At 39.4% G+C, this 17,797-nt stretch overlaps 1 protein-coding gene across 1 annotated transcript in view; it reads right to left on the reverse strand.

The window, feature by feature from the left end:
- The window catches only part of aspg (asparaginase homolog), a 77,525-nt gene extending 62,648 nt beyond the window's left edge, over positions 1 to 14,877 (reverse strand). The window contains exons 1-5 of the mRNA XM_080854989.1: positions 14,586 to 14,877; positions 3,277 to 3,406; positions 2,523 to 2,634; positions 593 to 718; positions 137 to 220 (exon numbers count right to left, since the gene is read on the reverse strand). Of these exons, the coding sequence (XP_080711115.1) occupies positions 137 to 220; positions 593 to 718; positions 2,523 to 2,634; positions 3,277 to 3,406; positions 14,586 to 14,865 (732 nt within the window). The 5' untranslated portion in view covers positions 14,866 to 14,877. The remainder of the gene's footprint in view (positions 1 to 136; positions 221 to 592; positions 719 to 2,522; positions 2,635 to 3,276; positions 3,407 to 14,585) is intronic.
- Positions 14,878 to 17,797: the final 2,920 nt, after the last annotated feature.

A 17,797-nucleotide genomic window follows, 5' to 3' on the forward strand; every position in this document is an offset into this window, starting at 1 on the left:
TATTTACTGACTAACATGCAACACAGTATACAGAGCAGAGGTTATTTCTTCATCTTTTCTTGTACAGTCTTATGCTTCAATTCTGTGGTAGCTGAATGCCTTCGCCCGTTCAGGATAATGACAAATGGACACTCACCTCTGGGATAACAAAGTGCCCTGCAATCAAAAGGGCTCCCATCAGGTTATCTCGGCCATCATTTCTCATCTCATATATGGGAACCTGAAAACAACAGCAACAACAAAAACATTAGAGTAGAAAATGACCAAAAGATAGGGTTAGGTTAACTCTAATAAACCCAATTTTCTAAACTGTACATTATTAGAATGCATCTTAAGGTTGCACGGGAATTCCATGGGATGAAAACCATCTTATTAAAAGGAATATGACTAAGAGATTTGTTATTCAGAACTATTGGTGTAAAATGTCTGGGTCAGAGGAAAAGATTCTATGAATTGGGAATCCATGTCCACATATAACACAGATGTCTGGAGTGACACTATGGATAATGCAGACATAAAGCTTTCATAATGTGTCATTGTTGGCAGAGGAGAGGAGAAGAGAAGAGAAGAGGAGAGGAGAGGACCTTCCCACCTGTGAGCCCGTGAGGATGACTGGCTTGCCCAGGTTCTCACACATGAAGGACAGAGCTGATGCTGTATAGGCCATAGTGTCAGTGCCGTGCAGGATCACGAAGCCATCAAACTTCTCGTAGTGTTTCTACAAATAGAAAAATACAAGAAAAGCCATGAAAACTGCAATTTTCCAAAGATTTAGTTGAACAGGAAAATGATTAGGAACCAAATATTTGAAGATCACAGAAGAGGCTCTACTTTTCAAATGGTTAATACTGGTGAAAAAAAGCAGACTTTTAAGACCGACAATTTGACATTAGGAAAACTCTTTCAGGCATTACCGATATCAGTTAATTATTGTCAACAGAGTGTTCCTTACGGGGAAAGCATAACGTAGGCCCAACAAATTGGTTGTAATACTAATATCATGCTCTCTCACACAAAACAGTTCCAGGAGCTAAAAACCCAATTGACATGAACTGGAGACACAATGTGCCCTAATTTGAAAGGGCAAGATGCTTTGTCATAGGACATTAGAATAACAAGAAGTCGGTGTGGGAGAGGTAACACAGCATATTAATGTGAAGAAGTCGGTGTGGGATAGGTAACACAGCATATTCATGTGAAGAAGTCGGTGTGGGATAGGTAACACAGCATATTCATGTGAAGAAGTCAGTGTGTGATAGGTAACACAGCATATTCATGTGAGGGTGTGTGTGTGTGTGTGTGTGTGTGTGTTTGGGATAGGTAACACAGCATATTAATGTGAAGAAGTCGGTGTGGGATAGGTAACACAGCATATTTATGTGCAGGTATGCCATTACCTGTCTTTGCATGGAACAACAATATGTGCTTATCAGGTGATCTTAAAAGTATAATAAATCAATAAATTATCCACATGAACCTAGCAAAATAATGGCAAAAAAAGACCATAAAACACTAGTAATATTCACTGTATCTAGAGTGTAGAGAACAATCTCAAAGGCTTATAAGTCACGGTGAGATAATATATGGAAACATTTGAAGCTATTTAATGAATTGGATTTGAGATACGAAACAAATCTGATGTAAATATGTTCCTGCGTGTTCCTGCATCAGCAACGATGTCACAGTTCCAGAGGGCTTGTGTCGCTGAAATGACTAGATCAGAGCTGGTGAAATCAGATCACATATCTAAAGTGAGTTTATGAAATTATCTTATCAGAGTGAAATCAGATCACATATCTAAAGTGAGTGCATGAAATGATCTTATCAGAGTGAAATCAGATCACATATCTAAAGTGAGTGATCATATCAGAGCTTGTGAAATCAGGTCACAGATCTAAAGTGAGTGCATGAACACATAATAACACACACACACACACACTAATAAAATAGGTAGCCTAATCTGTTTGATGTGACTTAGCTCTGATTATTTAGTTTGAAAGTGTGTTTTATGTGAAGTTTAAGTGGGGCGTAATGAGAAACAAACATCACAAAATATTTTATTAAAAAATCAAGAAACATGCACATTTATCTACATACTTGGCAACCCTCCCTTCCGTGCCACGGAAGCAATGTGTTAATTGGTTGGAATGGTTTATGGCTTTTTGGCGCACCCACACTAAGCAGGCAGCAAGAGGATTGTGTAGAGCAATTCATTGAATTTTACAAAACGTGCATTGAAAAATTCTCTGTACCTTTAATGTTGATGGCACTAATTCATGCCAAACATTTCTTGGTCATTTCTAGCCAATAACCAACTCTAATATCAAAAATGGTAAAAGTATTTTGGCAGTGGAAAAGTATTGCATTTGTCCATATTCTGCGGGTAAGGTTGGGATTTTACATAGGGGATGTGAAAGGACTAAAAGGTTCTAGATTGATGTTTTGTCATTAGAAACTCTTAAAGACTTAATGGTTATACTGCATTCCAGAAGAATACCAACATTATTCTACCCTTAAAATACCTCAATGTCTTTGGCAATGGTGGCCCAGTCATCAGTTGTCATGTTGCATGAGTCAAGTAAGGGGCAGTACTCCATCACAGTGTAAACAATCCTCTTCTTCTGCTTGGAAAGCCTGAGAACAATGGAGTGGCAGAGAGGGGAGTACAGACAATACTATAAGGAAGGATGAGATACAGAATTCACAAATCAGATTAAAAGTCACAGATCACAAATCAAAAGATTTTGAAGGACAAGGTTAAGTACAAGTACAAAGAATTGAGTGACAGTTGAGTAAGAGCTGAATGATAAGAGTTTAGTGTGAAGTTGGTACAATGGTTTGGACTAAAAGGAAATATTATTTAACATTTTATTGCTTGTTTAATGCACCAGGTTAAAAGGGGTTGTAATGTGATGTTTTTTTTTTTACTACAGGTTTGGACTAAAAGGAAATATTATTTAACATTTCATTGCTTTAATGCACCAGGTACAGGGTTAATATGTATTTTTTTTTTTAAATAGGTCTTTATCATTGAAGAGGGCTAACTGTATTACACCAAGCTACACAGTAGTACAATTGTTGGCAACATATCAGGTTTCAGCACCAACATTAAGCCAAATGTATTGTAGCTGTCCTGAAAGTGTTATACAGGAGTGATGTAGCAATTTTGAGAACACCTTGAAGTGGTGTGTTAAGAAAAAAGTATACGTAGTAAGTATACCTTTGGATATACCTAAGATTAAGGAGTGTGAGTGTCAGTCAATGGCGGAGACCTACGGGAGGACCAGGGTGTTGTCAGCAGGTCCATGGTAGTCATAGAGATTGGTGTGCTGAGCATACTGCTCATCATGCAAGTGTGGCAGAGTCTTCAGGGTCCTCACAAATGCATTGGGTTCTGGACATAAAACTGTGAGAGAGAGAAACACATGGGGGGGGGGGGTCAAATAACTTCTTACAGCTTCAAAAAAGGAAACTGTGGACATTAAAAAATCATACAATTCATATCCTAAAGAAAATGTCAGTGCTTACAACTATGGATGGGGGGGGGGGGGGAATCTTAAAGTAGGCTACATACTAGGGGTGTAAATCTCTCATGACAAAATCGATTCGATTCGTATCTCGATAAATGGGCTCAATACGATACAAGAAAAGATGCCTGTTGAAAAAAAACAATTCAGTCCGATTCAATTTGATTCAATGCGATTCGATGCAGTTCAATTATTGAAAACACTAAGTTGTGAGGAAACAATGGACCTCATTCTCGAACAGTATCTTAAGTGTCTTATTAAATATCTTCATACCAACCTAAGAAAAGATCTCCGCTGGATTCATGAACGCCTGGAAATGTGTTCTACATTGAACGCGCTTTCTCATGCACCTGAACTTGCATACAGAAACCCCCGCCAGCTCTTTATAAGGGCATGCTATTGCAACGTATGCACACTCCACAGGCAACGAGAAAGCAACTTAAAACTATGGATGCACGATTATGGCCAAAATCATAATCACGATTATTTTGATCAATATTGTGATCGCGATTATTATTCACGATTATTCATACATTTTAGGTAGTTCTAATTATTTTCCGCTAAAACGGACGGAATTCGCGGAATGTACCCTTTGAAAACGAAATTGCATCTTTCAATCACCATTTCGTGCATAAAATTCGCCCAAATTCCCCTGTATTTTGGCCTGCAAGCCTGCATTCTTTCAAATAAACACAACAACGATCGCAACGATAAACAAACATTAAATAAAGAACAAGAACAAAACCACTGAGAAAATGTCACGTCTGCACTGAGCTCTGCTCAGGGTGCAACCCCTTTTCAACAGTTGACACACACACGCACCTCACATTCACCCGCTCGTCTTCTCAATCACAATTCAAAAAATGTTTAGTCTTCTGTACTGTTGATGGTTGGAAAACAACAATATTAGTAGGTTTGAGTCACTTGTTGCACATAGGCCTATTATTCACTCATTTTAAGCCATTAATCTACCTCAGGGTGAACAAAATGATCTGATACGAAAATGCATTTTTTTTAAACGGAATATCATTGGCCCTAGTTAGTTAGCGCAGAGACTGGCATACGCTCTCGCTCATTCGGAATTCATACTTTTAGCACTGTGTGGATGGGAACCAAAGCAGGACGGGCTCTTCTCTGACTTGTCCTAATATGACAGCAGGAGTGTTCGCTAGTCACGACAACTGTTTAGCTACAGATGAAAACTGATATTTAATGACGAATCTCAGTAACGGTACCCATTAAACCTGTTTTGACTAAATACTAGTGGTGATTGTGGCAAATGACCCTCGATCACTTTATTTATTGCAGAAAAGACAGTTCCCGTGACAGTCGATGTTATCTGCCAGAAGTAACATAGCTAGTTACTTGCTAGTTTTCAGCTTGCTGCTAGTTTGAAGTGTTTAGCTGCTAGCAAGTCTACTGCTTACTGCCTCAATATTCCTGCGCTAGCAAGAAGCCTTAGCTTGTTTTGGTGTTGTAGCTAGCAGTGAAAACACCCTGATCATGGAATAAATTATTTTCTAGCATCGACGTCAACTTTAAAATATCAGCAGCAAGAGCTAGCTACAACAGTTAGCTAGCGGAGGAATCTGAAGCCTGAAGGTAGATATGTTACCTACTTTGTCATTTAATATCAGTCTTCACCATACAAACACATATGTAGCTCCTTAACGGAGTTTTGGTAAACGGTTGTCGCGAATATGAGACTCTCCTGCTGTCAAATCCGGACCAGCCAGAATCAATCAGAATGACGCCTTGCAAAATCACAACAACCTTTATTGCTGGTTACAATAACGGTGTTATCAGATAGCACACTGTATACAAATCTTAGATTTACAATGAAATTGCTTCTTTTGGGTTATTTTCGCGACTATTGTCGCATCCACAGCTCAACAAATCCCGGGCATTTTTAACTTTCTGTGGGTTGTGACTGACAGTCTATGTTGCGACCTATGTTCCGACTTTCGGACACAATGACGGCGGCGTTTAAACGTAGTGACGTCACAGGTTATCCATGAATTGGCAGCTTGAAGGCTTCACCAATGCTACCTAATGAAAATGACCGTCACTCGGACGATTTCAAGGTATTTTATAAACCCTGAAAAGACAAAATAATGGATTTCGAGCACGCATTTTAAACGTCATAATCGCAGACGATCATGCTCATTTAATCGTGGCAGCCAAAATCGTGATCGCGATTAAAATTAAATTAATCGTGCAGCCCTACTTAAAACTGATCAAAATCATTTCAAAGCAAGCACCGGTAAACCCAGCAGCGTTTCCGTTGTCCGGGAAAAAAATGAAACGTCCCCCAAACACAATCGGAATGTGAGAATAACCGTAATATTTAGGGTTATAAAGCAACATGCACTGCTGTTATTACACAACACTTACGCTGCATTTTAAATAAGGCGCAAACCGTCGGTTATAAACAAGGAGCAAACTGAGTGAGAAGGATAGCAAGGCCAAGCAGACTAGCCTTAAAAGCTTTTTTTCAGAGGACAAACGCAACTGATGAGGGTGAACAGTCTGATTAGGGATCAACCTGTAATACCTGAAGCCATAGATGTTCGCCCAGCTCCACCAGAGAAAAGCTCGAAGTGTCGGGCTGTTGAAGTTAACGATAAAATGTTCTGTTCGCACTATGAAAAGGCATGACGACGCAACGGTTTCACTTTGACCGTCAATATTTTTTTTTTGCAGTGTTCATATAGTGCTTATATTCATGTTAGGACATCACGATGGCTCGGTCTCGGAATCATGACTATAAATGTTAAACATAATTGTTAATGATACAAATATTCTCCTATTTATTATTTCATAATTATTTAAATCCGAGGATGTCTGTAGAAACACGCAATCAACAACGATGTATCTTCCTTGTCTGAAGTACCTAGCATAGCATTGGCCATTGAAAATGAATAGCGTAGCTAGCATAGCATTGGCCATTCAACTGAATTAAATGAGTAATACGTCATTCTCTCCAGGTCTTGGCGTTAATACTGAGAATACAGCCTGATTGGTTTATGCTATGCGGGCTTTGGCCAATGACAGGCGATCATTGTTCTGACTGAGCTCAAATGCAACAGGCCAGGGAGTGTTTTGTGTTTAAAAAAAAGTGAAGTGAAATGACTTTTAAAACGGAGGGACAAATGCTTGTGAACCAATTCATAACTTTTAAATCGGGCAAAGACCGGTTCATGACATTTTAAAACCGATACGGGATACATGCTAAAAACGGATATCGATACGTATCGGTTATTTTTTACACCCATACTACATACCTTCTGCATTATGACACCGCAGCCTCTGCATGGGTTGTACCATGCAAGGAAGTTCTCCCCTCCCAAATACAATTGGTTAGGTCCATTGGCCTTTCCCAAAAAGTTCTCAGATAAGCTACCGATGGGCCGGCCCTACCGCAACGATACAAGGCATAGAGGATGGATGGGAGGAAAAGGCCAGGAGGGGCTGAAAAAGCCAGGTTGAAAAAAGAAAGGCTTTGGAGGAGGATGCTGCCAAATGTGCCAAGCTTACCGATTTATTTTCAAGAGGACAATCACAAGTGGTAAAGAGAGAACCAGGCCTAATAAGAGAAGATAAGATAAGATAAACTTTTATTAATCCCGTTAGGGAAATTCAGGTGTCCTAGCAGCAAGATTTATGAGGTGAGTACGAATCAGACATACAACAGAAAAAAGATAGGAATCAAACAAACAACAAAAATAAAAACAGTCCAGCCTTCTCGAGCTCTCTCCTCCCCAACTGTCTCCAGACCATCTAGTTAGGAGTTGAGGGACTCCTCCTCCCACTCCGCCGGTTGCCTGATGCTGAGCTGGAGGCGATCGCTGCCACACCGCCCCACACAGAGATCTTCAATCCACTTTGCTGTCTTCCCCGATGCAGCCGACGATGGAGTTCCCTGCAGGGCACCGGTGCTGCGGTGCTCACCAGCACTTTGGTCAGCCGGAAAAGCGGTCAGCGATCCAGGCCACCAGGCCATGGTCCACCGGCAAGAGAGCCACCAAGACAGACACCCACTCGCGGCGACACCATGGCAACCAATTTAGTTAAAATAACGAAAATAATGCAGGTTGTGTCCGTAGTTCTGGCCGTTCTCAAAATTACGTCCACCTGACCAAGCAAGACTATGAAAAACTCCTTTTTAACAGCTGGTTTTTCTTTTTTTAGCAGGAAAGCGGCTACAACAGGCTACTGATAAGCAACGTAACTTTTCGGCTATCGTTGTAGCGTTGGTTAATATCGTTGCAGCGTTGTCAACCTATTCGCAAGCAAAATATTAAATTGAATTAAAATATTAGCCTTTTTATACCCAATATATGGCGATCCATAGATCTCGCAAATATTATGTAAAGATTGATAACAAAACTCAAACTTGATCTGTGTAGTGTATGCAATAAAATGACTCCTGCTGAAAATGATGAGCCCGAAATTTGCAATGAGGAGGCCATGACTACACGTACAGGTAGAGAGGATAACAGAGTAAACCATATGAATTCAAGTTATTTAATGTAAAAAGGTTGTCTGGGAATTCCCTGCCCCTTCACTGCATTCCATTTGTTCAGTTGGTCTGGCCAACTCTCAACGGCGCTCCACTTCAGCCACCTGATTGGACAGTCCTTTAACCAATCAGACGATACTATACAACGATACAACGATCGGTAATAAAGCAAACACATATTTTTTCTGTATGAATTGTTCCAGGGCAAGTTTCTGTTCTGTTTTCAAAGAAAACTTGCCTTATCGAAGTTTTGCGGTGCTTCGGCGGCCACCATGTCCAATGTTTAAAAACTCTCCGTGCAGTAGATTTTGTAACGTAGCCGTGGTAAGTTTAAATCCGCCAATGGCGCGCCAGGTAGCCAAAAGCCAGTTTGTGATTGGCTCCAAGGATTCTGGAAATCTTGAAATGAACGGGTATGCAAACTTGGCCAGACCCAGTTCTGAGGCAAAATCAATTTGGCCGGAAGAAGTGGGGCAGGACTTCCCAGACTAGTAAAAAGGAGCAGTATATGACAGTACTTGATGAAAGAAAAGAATGCCAGGGGAGATTTTAGATGATGAACCAGTAGCTCATCTGATGCTGCCTTTACGGTGAATGTCCATAATGTTGTTCTGGACACTGTGGCAGATATGGATAGGAGGATGGATAGGAGGAGGACAACTTGGAGGCTTTCATGTTAATGTGCATCCTCATGTCTTTAAGCAACGACACAGTTATACAGTAGATATAGTGACTGAAAGCAGTGCACTGCTTAGGTGGTTACTGATGCTGTAGTGTAGGAAGCAGGAAGCAGTTGGTGATATTTGCAATGTAACTGTCTGTATACTGTACTGGGAGTTGAACTTTTTGGAAAAGACGGGCTATAGACCCAACCAACTGTATTTGGGAGGGGAGAACTTCCTCGCATGGTACAACCCATGCAGAGGCTGCATTAGTTCAATATGCCTCCTTGTTGAAGAGTGGGATACGTTTCAAATGCTTTATTTATTTATTTATTTCTGCTTTTGTTAATTTATCAACCTATCCTTGTGGAATAGTGAATTATTTTTGTTAACTTCTTACGATCGGGTGTCACGATACCAAATATTCAGTAGTCGGTACCAATACCAGTAAAATAACACGATTCTCGATACCAATTTCGATACCACGGTTAAAAAAAAAAAAAAAAAGGATTTTCTTGAACTTGAAACATGAACTTCTTCATTAAATTATGTGAAAATAGCAAAATGTCATAAGACATACAAAACATGTGCAATATAGCATAGCACAACATAATAAAGTGCAATTAATGGTTAAAGTGCAACAACTAGTGACCCCAGACACGTTCCAGACTTCCAGGCATCTTTTCAAAAGGTACTGTGCAAAAACAACTACAGTGCAAAACAAAACCGTGGATATAACAGTGCAGCCATTCATCTAACAAGATGAACATGAGCTTCTTAAAGGACGTATTTAATAGAAAAAAATCGAAATGTTCAGTGTGGTCGCGGCGAAATTCCAGCTGTCACTCGCAAAGCGTCATACATCGTCTACATTGAGTCTATGGCATCGAAAAAAATAAATACATTGGGTAATCGTGTTTTGTCAAACCAATTTCATAATTATGTGTAACTATATTAAGCTAGGACATTCTGTGAATTTCCCTAGTTTAGTCATGATACTTGCAAGATACATGCTCTCTTTCTCTCTCTATCTAATTCTAACCAAGGTAGGCTATAGGCTAACGTTAAAACTACAGCATAGCTTACCTAAACTACGTACATAACATTAGCCATTGTAACACACGTGCCCATCATTTTAAACATCATGTAGGCTAACGTGTATTTCAGTATGACAGATAAAAAAAACTGCATTATTTGGATGTTGTTAATATGAATCAGAACTATCCTTGAGTTCTTTACACAAATACAAATGACTGTCTTTCAGGTGCTTTGCTAAATTGAAGGTACTATCTCCCTTGGTCTGAAGAACACGTTAGCATCGTTTGCATAATGTTCAAAAGTAGGGTGACTAGACGTCCTGTTTTACCCGAACATGTCCTCTTTTCGAGACCTAAAAAATGCGTCCAGCAGGGATTCCAAAAGCGTCCGGGATTTAGCCTCGTCGGATATTTGTGTTTTCTGGGTGTTTCACAAACTATTATTACGTCTTTTGGAAAGGGTATCTCCGTTACATTCCACCTTTTTGCGTGTGCTCTCATTGGTCGAACGCCTTCCCAGTGTTGCCAGATATGGTAATTATCCTCCAAAATGAGCCTGATACGATACGCCATTTCCAGTCTGGCAACACTTCACACCTGGCAGCCTCCACTAGCTTCATCGTTTACAATAGTAAATGGCAGATCTGCGTGTGAAAAACATGACAAAACTTCGACTGGAACACCGAAGCGTATACTGCGCCCGTCTGTTCCAGAAGAAGCGCAGCACCGATTCTAACAGCTGGCACCGGCGTTCACGGTACCTACGGTGCTTAAAAAAAATGGGTATCGTCGGTGTTTTGTTATTTTAGTACCGAAAGGTACCGTAAGTATCGGTTCTCGTGACATCCCTATCTGTCCCTGTGGCCCCCTGGTCTCAGCCCACTTCCCCTGGCCTTGGGTTAAGTCTGTTGCCCCCCCTTCTCACGTCCACAAAGGGCTAGGAGACCGCCCCAGCGTTTGGCAGACTTTGTTTGTTCCCTCAGGGACGAGGAACTTGGTAGCGGGGGGGGGGGGGGGGTAATGTAACGACCAGTATGTTTAACCCTCTAGATCCCATAGCGGCCGTGGACGGCCTTCTTGTAGAATCCCATAGCGGCCGTCGACGGCCGTAACTTTTAAAGACACGGTGTTAATACTACAACATTAATATATGAAAAAATACACCGCTAATGGATAGATTAACTTCTTACTTTTATTTTGAAACCGGAAACGGGATATGCTGTCATTGGCTTTTTTTAAGTATTTGCTAATTTAACCTTGCTACTGACAGATCGCCTGAAGATTACAGTGTCTGTTGGAGTAAAGGCTAGAAATCAGAGACGTCTACATCTGTTCTCACTGGATGATACCGTATTTTTGTGCACCAATGACGACGACTAATCACGTTTGTATGACAGTAACGATCTTGTTTGAGAAGTCAGAAATAAAAAACCGTATTCAAATAGAAATATAAGTATCCTCCTGTTTATTTCTGACTAGCTAACTCGCCAGTAACGTCTTCGTATGGCAGTAACTGAGAAGTGTTGGTTTACAAATAGCACCAGCCTCATCGTATACATAGACAAAAGTCATAGCTAGATCAGTGATGTTTGAATAGATTGTAAAGCCATGACACTTTTATTAGCAGAGATATGTAACATTTAATAATTGGTCTTTGAGGGACGTTCAGTAAAGCTAATTTTCACGTTACCTCACTTGTGGAAATGGCGGTCAATTCGTGACTTTAGTTTAGCAACCTACGAAGGAAGCACCCGCGTCTGTGGGTGAGAGCTATTATTTGCACAAATAAACGACGTGGGTAATCGGCTGTGTTTTCTGGTTTTCAGAAGAAATGTCTTACAATTTGTATCGTCATCTCAATTTCCATGACCAGTTTGCCAGCTTACTTGCTAGCTATCTACATTGACTGAGGTAACGTTAGTCTGAGGAGTTCGTCTGGAGTTGGTTGATAGCCAGCTATTGACTCAGCCTCATCACTTACTAAACTGATCAGTTTAAGATAAATAACATGTATAGTAAAAAAAACTTCATCTCTACTAGTATTTCAAATCCCTCATTTGTTTTGAGCTGTAAGCTTATGGTAACAACAGTAGCTACAATCAATAGCAAGGTCATCATTGAATATTGAAAACCTCATATTGAAATGGTATTCAGCAGATTATTCGACAGCCAACTAGTAATATGTTATGATGTTAAATTTTAAGCTTGTACAGCTTTTATGCTGTGGAAAAGCTAATCACAATGAAATCAGGACCAAGGTATAGGACATCACTACTACACTTGACATAAAAATGGATGAAACAATAATGACTTCCACTGTGATGGCTTACAATAATAGGATAGTTTTTTCTTTTTCTTTTATGTGTCAGGATGTCAGTTGTTCCACCTCATCTGAGGGTAGAGAAGTGAGTGAGGGTGCTGTGGCAGCAAAGAGAAGTGAGGACATGGGGGGAGAGGAACAGCGAGAGGCCTGATGAGCATAAGGAAGCTTCAGTAGGACATAGTAGGTTTCTCACTGACGGAATTGAAGATGGAAAGTTGTCAGCTTACAAGTGGTGGTGTTTGTATAGGTAGTCTGACATTACAGTCTGTAGTCTATAGTAGTCTGACATTAGATCTATTACTACCCTCACATAGTGTACTGGTATGCTCGATGGGTTAAGTGTTGTGGGAATGTGTACATGGTATTTGAGACGAGTGAAAATAATTGGAAAAAACTGTAAAAACAAACTTTTCCGTTGGTTTGTACATACAAGTTTTGTGTGGCAAGAATGCCAGGTGTGATAAGTGGTACAGTGGTTAGTGTTGTTGGCTAACAAGTAGGCTATCTGACCTGGGTTAAATTCCTGGCCAATGAAAGATGATAGTGTAAATCACTTTGGATAGACATGTTTGTTTTAGTTCCCTTTTTGGGTCACTTTGTCTCATTGATGGCCCATGACTTTCATAAGCAGCAGTAATAGTGGGAAAATGTCTTCATTGACACCTACAGTACATCTATATTTTACATGTATGTACATTTCAACGCAAATGCTGTACAGCGGTAGTTGGTAGCAAGGCTGCAAAACAAACAAAACAAAGATGTAAACTAAATTCCAATCAAGATGTAAACTATATACATTTATGTAGGCTAAAAACTAAATATGTCTTATGTCAAGTGTATAATTTAATTTGTCTGAAAATACAGCATCTTTCCATCTACAGTGATCTAAATTGTGTCTGGTTAAAAAACTAAAGTTAACTGTTTTGAACAGAGTATCTAAATATCTTGAAAAAAAAAATGCTGTAGTTGCACAGCATTTTGCTGGTGGTGAACATTGACTGCATTTTGGATCTAAGCAATGGAAAAGTATCCCATTTAGTTGGTCTACTGCTGGATGTGTTAAGTGTTTTGAGAAAGAGTACATGGTATTGAACCAAGTGTGAAAATGATTGGAAAAAACTGTAATGGTCTTACTTTCGGAAGCTTGTTACCAGAGTCTGCTATCCCTGGGTTTGAACAGGGTAGGTATCTGAATAACTCCTCATACTTATTTCATGGCATTGGTGTCTGCCACATAGGACACTTGTAAGGCTGGATCAGATGAACAGTAGTCAAGAAAAGAGGGTATATGATGGATACCCAGGTGGATGTTTATCCTCACAAACACCTTCACCTCCTCCACAAATGTATTGCACCAGGATGCTTTTGAAGAGGCATAGAGTTAGGTGTTTTCCACCAAATTAGCAAAAATGTTGGTAATCTGTATGGTTAAGTAGTGTTAATATTTTTATATTTATTGTATTCATTTATTTACAAAATATATAACAAATACTAATAAAAAACATTAAGAATATATTAAATATAATAACTACATCTGCTGTACGGTTCAAAACTTATGAATTTGAACTTTAGGGTGTGTGTAATGATTTGTATTTTAATATTTGTAGAAGTCACTAATACATATTTGATATCATATTAACAAAGAATTTATGCCCTTTCAAACAAAACAAACTTGTAATTGTAATTTTTCTTTTGTTTTCTAACTGTAACTGTTTGTTTACAGAATAACAAAAAATTAAGGAATTCTCTGTTTTTCGTGGGATTTTGCTGCAGTGTTCTAGAATTCCGTTGGGGTATAGAGGGTTAATGTGTTCATGTTCATAGTGTTGTCTGTGTGCCTGTGTCCTTGCTCTCTGTCAGCCGCAGCAGCTCATGTGTTGCTATGCGCTGCGGGGGGCTGGCAGAGTAGCCAGGGGGCGGGGGCACCTGGTTAAGAGACCGTGTAACTTGTTGTTGTGTCTCTTGTGATGGAAGTTCTATGAGAAGCAGCCACAGAAACGTATGTGTTCAACCGAAGTCATAACGGCCAATAAAGTCATTGTTGAATCATACAAGTAGTGTCTGTGAGATCGCTACAGTATTAAAAACGCAACAAATTGCAGTCACAGTTGATCACAAGCTCTCCAAATTAGTTTAAAAACAACGAATGAATATAATAACCTTCACGAGGCTAAGTTTCCTGCAGGACTGGTGCATCCGATTAGCTCAGTTTCCTAATAAAGTGGAAAGTGAGTATGGCCTCGTTTTGTAGTTCATCTGAGTTCATCTTCAGAGTAATCTGTTGTCATGGTTACAGCGTACACGTTGTTTGAGTCGTTATTATGATACATTTAAATAACGAAATTATCTCTTTAAGTCCATGGTTAAAATACTGGTTATACCCGGGGGGAAACACTGAAGATAAGAAATACTGGCATGAGGCTGTTTTAAATGTGGGCTCTAATGCTACCAGCCAAAAACCGGGTCATTTAAATGGGGAAAATTAGGGTCAGGACAACAATGAATTAATCTTACCGTTATTATGGGTCATCATTCCAATAGTGCCTCCAGTGTTGATAACCAGGACCTTTGCCTCGGCACTTGGGCTCATATCCGAGGAGTCGATACTGGTCGCACTTGAGATCCTTCTCCTTCGGACTTGGCTTATGCCACTCCGACACGGAGACATCTGCGAACTAAAAACATCAGAATGGTCGAGAGAATTTAAATGAGTATGAGACAAAGCTCTACCCAGGGAAGTCATTTCGGTTGAAGAAGGCAACCCAGAGACTGATCGCTTCCACTTAGCTTCCATGACCGGTGTGTTTCTTTCCTATTCCCTTTCTCTTTTTTTTGACATGTCCGTTAAAGGCAGTTTTGTCAAAACAAAAGTCTTTAGATTTGCGTTTGAAAACATTGTCCCTCTAAAAAAAAAACATCGAGACAGGTAGGTCTGGGGCTATAATTTAAAGAAAACTAAACTGTTCAATACCTAGAAGATAATTACATAAAGAATACCGCACCTAAAATGTATGTTTATTCCATGCTCAATTAGTTTTTTAAAGACATTGTATGAAAGTAATGTGTAATTTTTCGGTGAACAAAACAAGACCTATTAAAGGCACCCAGTGCAACTTTATATAAACATTCAATGAAAAATAAACATTCAATTTATAGTCTTTTTTACACGTAGTAAGTTTCAATAACTCCATACCATAACATATCGACATTCAAGGAGCAAAGATGAGACGTCGTTGTGTGGTGAGAACTGATAGAAAATCGTAAACAACAACAATCGCCGGTGGGGAGAGGCCATTGAATGTCGATATGTAATGGTATGAAGTTATTGAAACTTACTACGTGTAAAAAGACTAGAAATTGAATGTTTCTTTTTAAGCCTCGAAAGTTGCACTGGGTGCCTTTAATATATTATAAACAGAGATATTTTTTCCCTGTATCCCAGTGCCATCATCAAAAGTACATCATACATTAAGTGTCTCTCCACCAGTGTCCCGAATTTTAGTGCTCAAAACACTGACAAGCTATCTCATATAAACACAGGAAGGATAAAAACTCTTGTTGCAGCCCAATGCAGATCTCAGTTATGAAGTGCCCTCACAGGTATCAAGTAAAGCCAGTGAGGGCTGGTCAGATGCCAGTGATACAAGAGGCAAAGGGCAGAGAGGCCAAGCTAGAAGAAGCAGGGGGAGAAGAGAGTGCAGCTCCTAGTGGTACCTTGCATTATTACGCTTATGTTTTTCTACACACTTTGTACTTCTTAAGATACTTAAAATTAATGAGTACAATGCTCCCATTGAAATGAATGGTGGAATCTGTCACTTCGACATTCTAGTCAATTGCCACTGCTGCAGTATCTGAAGCTGTCTCTCCCTCTCTCTTACCACTCATCTATCTATCTTTCCTCTATTCATCTCTTTCTCTTTTTCACTCACTCTTTCACTCTATTCGTCCATCTATCTATTTATCTTTCTACCTTTCACTACCACTCTCTGTCTTAAATAAATACAATTTAAGTCTCTCAATCTAATGTCTCAATCTGTTTTTTTTTCTTTCTCTCTTTCACTCACTCTTTCGCTCTCGCTCTATTTCTCTTTATTTGTTTCTCTCTCCCCACGTTGTCAGTCAATCTACAATACCTCGTATTTATAAATTATAATCTCTAAAATTCCGTTTGCTCTCTGTGCATTACATATCTTTCTAATTTTACTTGATATTTATTTAAATGTTTTGCTTTGCAAGTACTGTTATTTTCTTCAAGAAATGGAAATCTAGTTCTTTTTCACCTCAACATATCAACTTCTCCTCTATTTTGCTTTGTATTTTCCACTTATCCTGCTACATCATCTTTGACTATCTGTGCTGTGTATCTGATCCCAACTATTGGGTGGAAGAAACTAGTGATGTCACCATTTCTCATGTCTTAATAGTTTCTGAAATATTATGCAAACACAAACATTGCTGTTCACACTCAAACTCCAATGTATTGGCCCACACTGTGGAACAGTAATTATGCAATGACAGATATTATTGACGTAGGTCTTTAAATGTTGTTGCTGCAAAGAAAAATGAAACATATTATTGCCTTTCCTTTCATAAAGGATGGTCCAGTGTACCCTATGCTAAAGGAGATAAGAAAGGAAGTATTGGAGCATCTTTCCTAAGCTTTTAGAACATTTGACCAGCTACTATCATGGCTACCACTTAGATACTTGCGGGTAATTTCATTTAGGTACGTTCCTAAGCCAAAAAAGACTAGGCTATCTGACCGCAGCCTCACTTTTCTGGTATGAAGTTAAGGCAGGTGGTTGTCTAACTTTTTCTTCAAAGCTCACAGAACATAGACAACATTAATGTTTGCTGAAGGCAAGGACATCTTTATCGTTTATTGCTCTAATCTCTCTTGTGTGCAGAATAACCAACCATAACTATAGCACTTATAGGGACCCACAGAATGTTGTGATAATGATCGAACACTATAATTTGCTAGACCTAATATCAATCATCTTTATATGAACGCGTACAGTTGCTTCAAAGCGGCACTTCAAAACCTGGGACAAAAGGTCAGTTGACCAATAACAACAACAGATTACACCTGTTGAAATCTATCTGTGCACTGCATGCCAATGACCTGCTCTTTCGTGTTATTTAAAACTTGGTCAGTGGGGGACCACTGTTTGGACAGCTCACGTTGACACTTTGTTTATGCTATACACAGCAACACAGACGAGTAATTGATCAAATGTAACACACATGATGTTTAAATCTGTGTTGTTTTTCCCACTCTAGTGAATATTCTATTAAGTGCTGCTTCATCGTTTTACTGCACCAAATGTACAAGAAGTCAACCAACACAAATTCTTGCATTTTGATCAAATTGAAAAAGGCTAAAAAATTCAGATAAAAATCGCTAAATCCTGGGGCTTATAATGACAAAATTTGGAATAAGCTGTCGACTAGCAAGGTAAGTGATTTCAACTCTCCACTCAGATAACCTCCTTCCCCTACACAAAAGTAAACAAAAAGCGATGCCAAGATGACGAGGGTTCAAGGCTACATGTAGTTCATAGTGTTTTGATGGACACTCCAGAGGTTTTGCTTACTGTCCACATTTGCCCGGCTAGGTATGTATTACAATTTGGAATTTTATTTGTTAGTAATCCAACCATATCTACCTTTCTGTAAACTGTCCCTCGTCTTGAAGGGGAACAAGGATTTCCAGGAAGGAT

The sequence above is a fragment of the Sprattus sprattus genome, assembly GCF_963457725.1.
Source record: "Sprattus sprattus genome assembly, chromosome: 1".
NCBI lineage: Eukaryota > Metazoa > Chordata > Actinopteri > Clupeiformes > Clupeidae > Sprattus > Sprattus sprattus.